Below are 10882 nucleotides of genomic sequence, written 5' to 3'. Positions count from 1 at the left end.
ACTCTTTCACCCCCCCTCTAAAAAATTTCAGAACCATTAAAACTCTTGGTCAGTTTGGAATGGCAGAGAGTGATATGTTTGAGGCTGGATTGGATCCATTTTTCCCCATGGGCTATAACAAAGGTTTCATTTTAAATCTTGACACTGTGCAGCACTCTTTCTGGTGGAGGTGGGGAGGGGGGCTATAGCACTTCTCGTTACGAGAATAGCAGAGTTCACTCTGCTTGAAAAGCAGCCACACTGGGCAAGTTTCAGAGCCATGTGTCTCCGTGTTGAAAGGCGGTAGAGAGCCAGCACAGAACGACATGACAGAAGTGTCACGTGGGACAGTCTTGCTTCGAGGCTGTGTCTGAGGAAGCCTCTTCCCTGGATGGGAATTGAAACAGATCCGTTAACACTCCCTAGGTCAGAATGAAGTCTCAAAAGAGCACCAGGCCAAATGTCCACATCTTCTTTTTTTTTCGAAAGTTTAAAAAAAAAAAAATCCCCCGTTCGCCTTTCAACTAGCTCAACATGATTAAAACAAAAGGAAAAAAAAAATCAAATGCATAAGTTAAGAGTAACTCCAATTCTGAGATATGAGGAAAGATGGCATTCTCAGACAAAATCAGCTTTGTTAGGCAACAACTGAAGGACACACAGATAAAAGATTCTTCCTCAGAGCTCAATAACAGCGTTTCTGGTGCCCAATTTCGTAACCAAAATGATGTCTGCTTTTGGCCTCAAGTTACCTGTAAGTAGTTTTCTTTCTTTCTCTTCGCTCCACCCCATATTGCAGAATGAAAATTATACTAAAACTGAGATAATGACAGTATACAATTTGCTTAGAAAAAACACCACAAAATAAAATTATGGTTTTTATGGCTACATATGCTAAGTATGTAAATACAGTAAAAAGGTCTGGAAGAATACATAACCTGATGTCCGGCATTATCTCTTTGGAAGGCACAGGGGTTGGGGGAGAGTTGAAAGAAATTTTAGAAAAGAATGTTATACTTTTATAAGGAGATTTTATATATTACTTATGTAATAATTGTAAAAGTTTTAGGCAAGAAGCAGCAGCAGTAGTAGCAGCAGAGGAAGAGGAGAGAAAGCATAAAAAAACGGCAATCTGTAACAGCCAAAACTTGGAAGCATCCTCAACGCCCAACAACAGCCGATGATTAAAATGGCACATCCATACAACTGAATCCTATTTTTTAAAAGCTGTATTAGATTTTTTAATCACGTAGGAGAAAGTTCAACATATATTAAATGAGGACAGTTTTAAAGTAGTTTAACGTGATCCCTTTTTATACATATTTGTAAAAAATAAATAAGAAAATGTGTGTGCGTGATGTATAGAAAAGAAGATAAAATATACACCAAGTGTTAGTGGTAGATAGTTATCTCTGGATAGTGAGAATAAGGATAATTTTTTATTTCTTCTTTTTGCTGGGTTTTCTAAATAGTTTACAATAAGCACTGTATATAGTAAAAAGATTTCCCCTACGATGAATACTTCTGGCTTTTGTATATAATACATTTATAATTTTTCAAAAATCAAGACACAAACATTATATTCTTAACAATTTAGAGTCCAAAATAAACATGAGCCTTTGAATTCCAAGAGATCTTGAAGCTGTGCAAATAGCATGACTCGGCAAGCAAGTAAAAACTAAAGTGGTAACTTCAACCTAGGTTATAATGGGGAGCAAAATTATTCTGTTTGTCACAAATCAAAAGTCTACAGGCTGCCGGCTTCCCGACCTCTCTCAGAGGAGTCTGAGCACAGGTCTGATCTGCCTCTCCCGGGGAAAGCCAGTGTCTGTCAGGAGCCACACGGCACCCCGACCTATTCCCCTTCCTGAGCCTGAGAGGATTCCAGCCCTATCCTTTAAAGCTGCAGAAGGTACGGTCACTTTCAGGATACGAGTTTCGCTGGCTAAAGTGACTGCTTTCTGAAGTGATCTCCAGAGATACCTTGTCTCATTTGAATGGCAGTTTCAAGAAACCAGTCTTTCAGACAATACTGGGACCTAGACCCGTGAGTGACTCAGATAGTGACTAACGGGGCAGGACCCAACCTCTCATATGCTGGGGAACACAGCTGGGCCAGACAACATTCTCTGCAGAAAAGAAGCTCCCTAACTTTTCTTAATATCTTAATTTTTAAAAACTGAACAAGATAGGAGCGAACCAGTAGCAAAAAACAAAACAAAACAACTAAGCCGTATGACAGGGTAACAATGAGGGGGAAAAATCATAGTGCTACAGAACATAAGGACTGGAACAGACCTTGGAGATCATCTATTTAAACTACTGATAAGGAAACCAGAGCCCACAGAGGCTCTGACTTGTTCCCTCTCGAGGTCTTAGAACTAGTCAGCGGAGAAAAACAAACTCTTCTTGGCACTTGGTTCCATCTAACACTCCGCACCTCTTTTTCGCTGGTTGCTGAGAGGAAGGAGACCAGCGTTGCACACATTAGGCCCTCAAGCGTACGCGGATGCAACGGAGAACACGGGGCACGGACAAGACGAAGACTGGGAGAGCCACGGGGGGCTTTTCTCAGCAGGCAGGCGGGACAGTGGATGTGTCTTCAGCTGCTCCCCATTACAATCTCCTCACTCTTAATTCGTTTTCAACGCCTCCCACATTTCACATCTTCTTGGTAATTAGGCAGCAGTCCATGTTGTTGTGTGTGGCTCGGGCTCATTGCTTTTCTAGTCTTACAGACTTCTATACTTTTTTTTTTTTCCAATAGAAAAATTATTGCTGTTTCTGCCTTCCAGAATAAATATGGGGCTCAATTCTCTTTTTACCTTGAGGAGAGCACAAGAGGAATACTCACTGAGGGGCTGGGATGCCTAGAATTTACATACATTTTCCTCATATGAACACTACGACGACTCATTGTTCACGAAGGTGCAACGAGACTGGCCTTATCTTTTTGCCAACAGAATATGTTATATGCAGGAATGGAAGAGATCTTGAAAAATAATCTGGACCACAGCAAACCACCTCTGACAAATGAGATAATCTGTTCGCTTGCGAAGGCTTCCAGAGAAGAAAATTCCTGAACGTCTTCCCTCTGTGAAATCTTCTTACACCTCTCCAGCTGCAACATAAGCCTATTTTATTTTTCTCTTGCTGTCATCCAAAAGAAGTGAAAACTATTTGGTTATGACCCTAATATTTAAACACAGTTAGGGTACCCCCAACAGCTGTCTCCAAATAAAACTTTTTTTACCTTATTATTTTTTTTTTTTTGCGGTACACGGGCCCCTCACTGTCGTGGCCCCTCCCACTGCACAGCACAGGCTCTGGACGCGCAGCCTCAGCGGCCATGGCGCACGGGCCCAGCCGCTCGGCGGCATGTGGGATCTTCCCGGACCGGGACACGAACCCACGTCCCCTGCATCGGCAGGCGGACTCTCAACCACTGCGCCACCAGGGAAGCCCTACCTTATTTTTTTAAAGATTAATTTGTCCTCTCAGAAATCAATTTCTAGCTTTTTAATCATTATTGTGATCCTTTCTCAAACTTCCTTCAAAATATCTAAATATGAGAGTTTTAAAAAGGGAGAAAAATAAGGTTCTAACTAATGCTTAACCTGATTTAAAAAATATATGTGTGTGTGTGTGTGTGTGTGTGTGTGTGTGTGTGTGTGTGTGTGTATCTCCTAAACATTCGTATACTCTGGACCAAGATTTTTAACTTTTTTAGTCCCAAGAGTCTCTAACAGAGCTAAGAAATACCTAGGGCAGTGGTTCTCAACCAGGAGCAATTTTGCACTGCGGGGAACATTTGGCAATGTCTAGAGACATTTTTAATTGTCATAACTGGGGGTGAAGAGAAGGAATGCAACTGGCATGTAGTGGGTAGAAGCCTGGGATGCTGTTAAACATCCTACACAGGACAGCCCCTACAACAAAGAATTATAAGGTTCAAAATATTAACAGTACAGAGGTTGAGAAATCCTGACTTAGAGCAAACATGGGGTACATAAAAAGTTAAAGAACAAACACAGGAAAAGGAAAAAAGGAGAAAATACTGACTAGAAAGGTAGTAAGGGGGAAAAAAAGATTTTTTTTAATGAGAATTTTAAAAGAAATAAAGAGATAAGGAACCATAGCACCTACTTTAAGTGCAGTACAGTGGTATTTCTGATATGATGTGCTATTTTATGAAATAATATCTTCTTATTATAAGATAATAATCCTGAAACTGCAACTTTACATTACTCACTACTGACTGGCCTACTACGACCCACAGAATACTAGATCCCTCTCTCCAGTCTTTCACAATCTACCCATTTCTTATAATAATTCACTTATTCCTACAACAAATATTTACTGAGCACCTACTACATGCCAGGCACTAGGGATACAACAGTCTTAAGCAAAAACTCCTGCCAGAGTAGAGCTGACATGGGGGTGGGGTGAGGGGTTGCTACTGATGCACCTAGTTTACTTTGCTGAGTAAATCACTTCACACTTATTTCTGCTAGTAGAGATGCATCTATTGGCACTACTCCAAGTTTCCCAAGTCATTTCAAAATCAAGACTATAGCCATCCCTGTCACTCTTGCCCAGGCTGATGACAAATGAATATGTAAAAGGTACAGTGTCTAGTTCACCATCCACAAACTGTGTTTCTTCAAGCAGGACAAAGCTTTTCAGCTTCTCCCCCTAAGGAAAGCTTCTAGAGCATTACAGGTACACTTACAAGGTTATGACAGAAAGTGAAAGGGAGGGGCTTCCTGGTGGCGCAGTGGTTAAGAATCTGCCTGCCAATACAGGGTACATGGGTTCGAGCCCTGGTCCGGGAAGATCCCACATGCTGCGGAGCAACTAAGCCCATGCGCCACAACTACTGAGCCTGCACTCTAGAGCCTGCGAGCCACGACTACTGAGCCCACGCACCACGACTACTGAAACCCGCATGCCTAGAACCCATGCTCTGCAACAAGAGAAGCCACTGCAATGAGAAGCCCACGCACCGCAACAAAGAGTAGCTCCTGCTGACCACAACTAGAGAAAGCCCGCACGCAGCAACAAAGACCCAACACAGCCAAAAAAATTAATTAATTAAAATCTTCAAAAGAAGAAAGTGAAAGGCAAACACTGACAACAACTGGGGGAACTATAATCCAAAGCAAATCACCTCAAAGGGTAGTTCACAATAAATCCTCCAACTCAGAAAATATTAAAATGCAGAGACGACCTGAGGGCACTGCCACCCGTTCCTCTCCTGGAATAATGAGGCATTCAGCACAGGGGCACCAGCTTTACACAGTGAGGAGAAACTCGGATCCACCAAAGGGATACTCTTCCCAGAGACTTAATGGATTAAGTAACAGGGTCTCACCCACACCACCTTCCCTGAGATTTATATGGAAATCCGTGGTGAATGGTGAAACCATAGAGAAGTCTTAGCATTTACTGAGGTCAGCAATATGGTGCAGGAAACTGAGCACAGGAGGAAGGGGTATGGTTCGAAGGAAGAGAAAATGTTGGAAGAAAGAAATTACTGTCCACTAATTTTCAAGGGAAAATTAGTGGATAGTATTTTCCCCCAAGGAGGACCCCTGGCAGCTGCACCCAGGGACTAAGCATGACTTCCTTGCGGAGCTCACTAGGGGCTGAGCCGGAAGGCAGAGGAAAGAGAAACCCAGAGGGATTAGGGGTGGGGGCTGGGAAAAGATTGTGGTTAAAAGGGGGCTTTAGTAAAGGTAGGGAAGGGGGAGCCAGAGGGATGGAGAGTAATACTTCCCAAACCTCATGAGCACAGTAGGAGAGTGAGTGAAGGGAAGAGGAGAGAAGGTGGAGGCCCCTAAGAATTCACACCCTGTGCCCTCAGTTACAAACACAGTCTAGTTGCTAACAATATTAAATTCCAAAATGACTTGTAATGTAGGAAAATAAAATAAACATCCTGCACACTTACCCAATCCGGGTAAACAGCTTCCCATGGGCATGGAGAAAACTGAGGATGAACCTTTTGTTCAGCTGCATGGGAAAAAAAGAGAGGAGAAAACAATTAAACTTTCCCCAGTTTCCTGTTACTGAACAGAGTCCCTAGTGACACAATAACCTGGCCAGGGTCTAAGGGGTGGGCACTAGGGATGGGAACCAAATGAACATGCCCAAACTCTCACACAGACCCAGGGCCCATGCCCAACAGCTGCTGCTCAGCTGAGCCAAGATGACAGCAGGCTCGGTGAACGGACAGCACCCCCTGCTGGCAGTAGTGTCTGAGTGCAGGGAGCGAAGCACTGAATCCCAACTAAGCTGGGTAGATGGCTGTCACCCTCTGCCATCTAGAAGTCACTCTGTCCCCATAATGACGGAAATGAAACACTGACAAGTACAGGACAGGGATGATGATGATCTTGGATAAGTCTCTTCTCCTTCTTACGAGCTGTTTTTCTACCTACCCAAAAAACAGAACTCTTCTTTGGTAACCAAGGGTAAGGTAATCCCACCACTAACTAGCTTATCAAATCGTACTTCTCCAGCTTTTAAAATACAAGTTCAAACCTTTCCTTTTTTTTTTTTTTCTTTTCTTTGAAAGAAGAACTGAAAGCTGGGGTTATGTGAAATCCTCTGGCTTTTAAATGTTGGCTACTAAAGAAAAAAAATTTAAACATTAGGCAAGCCAAAAGCACACGTTTGCCAGCCACATCTGGCTCACAGCCATGAGCTACCAAATTTTCAATCTCAGTTCAAGGTTCTAGAAAATCTACTTCTATCAAAATTTAGGGGATATATTCCTCTAAGCAAAACAAGGCAGGGAAAAAAAATTCAACTCCAAAGAAAGTGGAAATAATCTAAAGAGCAAACCCTGTCATCTTCCCTGGCCTCCTGGAAGCAATATGCTCCGGGCCCTGTAGCCAGACAGGGAAGAGGGATAAAGGCTTTTGATCTCAAGGTGGTGGTTACGGGCAAGCGACAGTCCAGCACCCTGGATGTTCTGCCCAAGAGGAAAATACTCTTCTGGTTTATACCCTTGCAAAACAGAAAACCAGTCAAATTGTGGCAGTTCCACCAATTTCACAAGGAAGCTGGGCGTGAGGAAAGGAGGGCATTCTCGTCTCCCCAGTGACTTCAACCACAAACTGCAAACAATCTTCAGTCTTTATACTTGCTTGAACAAATTACACTTAATCAGCAATACCAGACAAAACTGATTTCTGTAGTTAAAAAGGATACTTCATGGAACGTAACCTGTCTCTACAGTGAAGTGAGTCAGGGCAGGGGACACTGGGTTCCATGAACCGAAGGGAAAGATGAGGACCTGCCACAAAATAAATGGCCGAGGGCTCCGCCACTGTTAGTGGCAAGGCCTGGGCTAGAATGCAAAGGAAGGTGGTGAAAAACTTACCCCTCAAACCTCTGCCACTTACCTGCTGTGGGGTCTCAGGCAACTGATCTAACCTCCCAAAGTTTTTCTTTCTACGCAGTGGAGATAACAGTACCTATACATTAAGGGACTGGTGCATGAGATAAGGCAACTAAAAGCACGTGCTCGGTATCTGTAAACACTCAAGTGTCAGCTGAACATGCTCTCCCAATGAATGGTAGAGTGAGTGGTAAAATGTTAACAACTGGAGAATCCGGGTGAAGGATATACAGGAGTTCTCTGTATTATTCTTGCAACTTTTCTATGGGTATAAAATTATTTCAAAATAAAAAGGTAAAAATATATATTCTCTCTCTATTCTTGTTTTAACTCATGTCCCTTTTTCCAGCTGCCAATCATAAACTGGTTAACTCATCCATAACTAGTTATATTTATACATACAGGATACTTTGGTAGAAACAGAACGATATTAACCCATCTCGTTCAAGCCAATTACTATCCCCCAAGCCGCAAGACAGCTCAGAAATTCAAGCACCTTAAACCAGTGAACGACAGAACTTGAACCCAGGTCTTCCGATTCCAAAACAGTTCTCCTCCCCTTAAACTGCCATCTGTCTCAGGAAGAGAACAGGTGAGCTTATTCATGACGGGCCAACGAGGGCGGAAGAGCAACTAAAAAGAGCAGTTCACTTTTACCTTTAAGTTTTCCTCACCCATTAGGTAGGAAACACTGTGTAACTCACAATGCCTCCTGGAACAAAATGAGTGCACCACGAGGTTTTTTAATGCTGGAGTTCTAGCTATACTTCCCAAAGATCCTTCTCTTAGGGTAGCAGATGAAGCCTACTTAATTACCTGACTTCACACCTGCCATTATCATATTTTAACTACATCTAGTAGAAAGTGGATTTCAATGCATTGTTTTTCAACTAGTGATAGTGAAGGGAATCTTAGCAAACTTTGTCAAACTATACACACATTCTCTCTGACCTTGGTTAATGAGAACCACTGCTTTATTTTTAGTCTGAAAGTACCTGTCACCCAAAATATAGTTTCTCTTTATCTGTCACCAACATTTTGAGTAGGAAAGCAGCTAAAATGTAGATACATTCTAGAGAGAGGTAAAGCATGTTATACTGAGGAAGCAGATTTGTTACACATTGATCAAAATGGGACTAAGCACTATCGTAAATTAACAACATGAAGTCAGCAAGTGCTGAGGCAGAGCTTTTGGAAAACCTAACTGATACCAAGTCCACAAAAGGAAGGTCTTAGTCTGAGCTTCCTCCCTCTCCAACACATCACCATGGATTGGCTTCATGTTTGGAGCTTTTTGATTCTTAACAATACACTCAGATGGTCTCACTCGGGTAAGAGAAAGAACTGTTTTTCCGCATATGGTGAGACTGTCTCCAGATCTTCCTCGTGCAATTACATACTGTTCACCAGAAACTAAAAATGCTTCTTGGGTGTAGCCCTAAGAGACAGTGTTAGAATTATTAAAGGGCTCCTGGCTCTCTGGTTTAAGTCCATAACCGACTCACAAGGGACTCTTGAGCCTTTTGTACCATCTAAACCCAAGGACCCAAAGAGACACTAATGGCAATAGTTGGATGGGTAGGTCTCTGGACACTCACAACAAAGTCTGTCCTTCCATTAACTATGGCGTTATGAGTAAAATGGTTTGGGTTGTTCCTCAACTGTAAAATGGAATTTCCACCACTGACGGCACCTAACTCAGAGCTGAAAGGACAAAACGAAGTAATACAAATTAAAGCATTTTGAGGAATAAATGTCTTATGCAAGCCCCGGTTATTACTACTCAGAACTGCCTAAGTGCTTTATGAACTGTGTAGCAAGGAAAGAGAAAGAAGCTCCTCAGAGGCAGCAAGACATCACCAGAGGAGAGGATTCTGAAATATGCTCAATTTTAATTCTTAATAGTTGTTCCTGCTTCTAAAAAGTTGTGTGGAAAACTGAATTTCTGAAAAGTGAATCATTTTAAGGACAGTAGGAGGAATTAAGAGGAATTCCTCAGTATTAAGAGGAATTCCAGCATGCGTCTTTAAAGCGTTTTGGGGAACATAAACTATCATTCTCTAATTTATTCATCTGGGATGTCTCTACTTTTATATACCAAGTACTAAAAAAAAAAAAAAAAACTTTGTTGTGTTTTAAAAGGGGGGCTCTATCCCCTCAGATATGAGACAACATAGGTGAAGACCAAATTTCAATGGTACCTGTTAGAAAATGTCCAGGACTTTCAGAGCCTGCCATCAAAGCCCAGTTATCTCCCTAAAGCACTGAGATCACAGGTGGAAAAGAATGTGAGCACAGAGGTGAAGCTGCCCACCTTCATCCCTGTGCTCCCCTGACAGGCACAATCAACAGCAGACCAGCAAGACAGAGTCCCCAAAGCCAAAGAACTTGTAGCCCAAGAATAAAAGATAAATAACAAACCAACTTGCCAACTCCCCATTTATGTTCCAAAACCTAAGACAAGGCCTTCTGACTATGAAGGTGCCAGGAAGGACTGTGCTTCCCTTACTGTCACTATCCCTCAGCCAGGAAAAGTCTGTGGCAGGGAGATCTAAGGAGATGATAGAGAAAGTGAGGAGGGAGGGCATGGCACACAAAACATGGAAGCCTACCGGTAAGTCAGCAGTATAATAATCATATAGCAGGAATAAAAACTGCTCATTAGAACTTTCAGTATTCCTCTTTCCAGGATATAGATAAATAAAAATGTATAGGCAAGTCAAGTAGCAAGACTCAAATGCCTTGTAGGGAGACAAAGCAAATCACAAAAATCCATCTTCGAATCCCAAAGAGCCACACTGAGGCTGAGGTAGAGCAGGTATGGTGATTACGCTTCACCTGCAGTTTCCTCACCCCTGAACTGTTCTGGGCAGGATGACAGCTCAATTAGCTCTAATTAAGCCCAAGTTCCATGTAGAGCTGTCCTACTTAGATGGCTGGATCTGAGCCATGTGAATTCAAGTGTAAAACGTGCCTCTTAAAACAAATGCACCCCTTGAAACAACAGCTCTCACTCTCACACTGCAGCTTAGTGCTGCTTCAACAAAGTCTTACATTAAAGCAATTTACTTGCTATTACTTCATTATCTCTCCTACTTAAAGCCAGCAAACTGGAGGGAAATTGGGCTAAATGTCAAATCAGCAGTCAGCTCCGGAAAACCCAGCCAGCAAGCAGAGGGACAGCTGAGCTTAGAGTACCAGGCTGGCTCTCAGGAGGAAAACTGGCACTAGGTCTAAAGAAAAGAAAGAACCGCGACTATTCTGTATTTATCGCTCATTTGTTTACCGTGGGGGAGGGAGTAGTACGGAATAATATGAACAAAGACCACTGATCTGGGTTCAAATTTTGGTTATGCCATTTATTTTCTACATAACTATCGACAAATCACGTCAACTTCCTAAGGCTGTTTCTTCAACTATAAAACAAGAAGGCAGGGTGAGATCAATATCAGTGATTCTATAACCCTGAGTGTGTACGCCATCACAAGAAGAGCG

At 42.4% G+C, this 10882-nt stretch overlaps 1 protein-coding gene across 1 annotated transcript in view; it reads right to left on the bottom strand.

Moving 5' to 3' along the window:
* Window positions 1-10882, bottom strand: part of SMG6 (SMG6 nonsense mediated mRNA decay factor) — a 242306-nt gene that overhangs the window by 185231 nt on the left and 46193 nt on the right. The window contains exon 9 of the mRNA XM_007454196.1: window positions 5933-5994. Within this exon, the coding sequence (XP_007454258.1) occupies window positions 5933-5994 (62 nt within the window). The remainder of the gene's footprint in view (window positions 1-5932; window positions 5995-10882) is intronic.

Source organism: Lipotes vexillifer, unplaced genomic scaffold, assembly GCF_000442215.2.
Source record: "Lipotes vexillifer unplaced genomic scaffold, Lipotes_vexillifer_v1.1 scaffold680, whole genome shotgun sequence".
In the NCBI taxonomy this organism is placed as follows: domain Eukaryota; kingdom Metazoa; phylum Chordata; class Mammalia; order Artiodactyla; family Lipotidae; genus Lipotes; species Lipotes vexillifer.
This window is presented reverse-complemented; position numbering and strand designations above follow the sequence as displayed.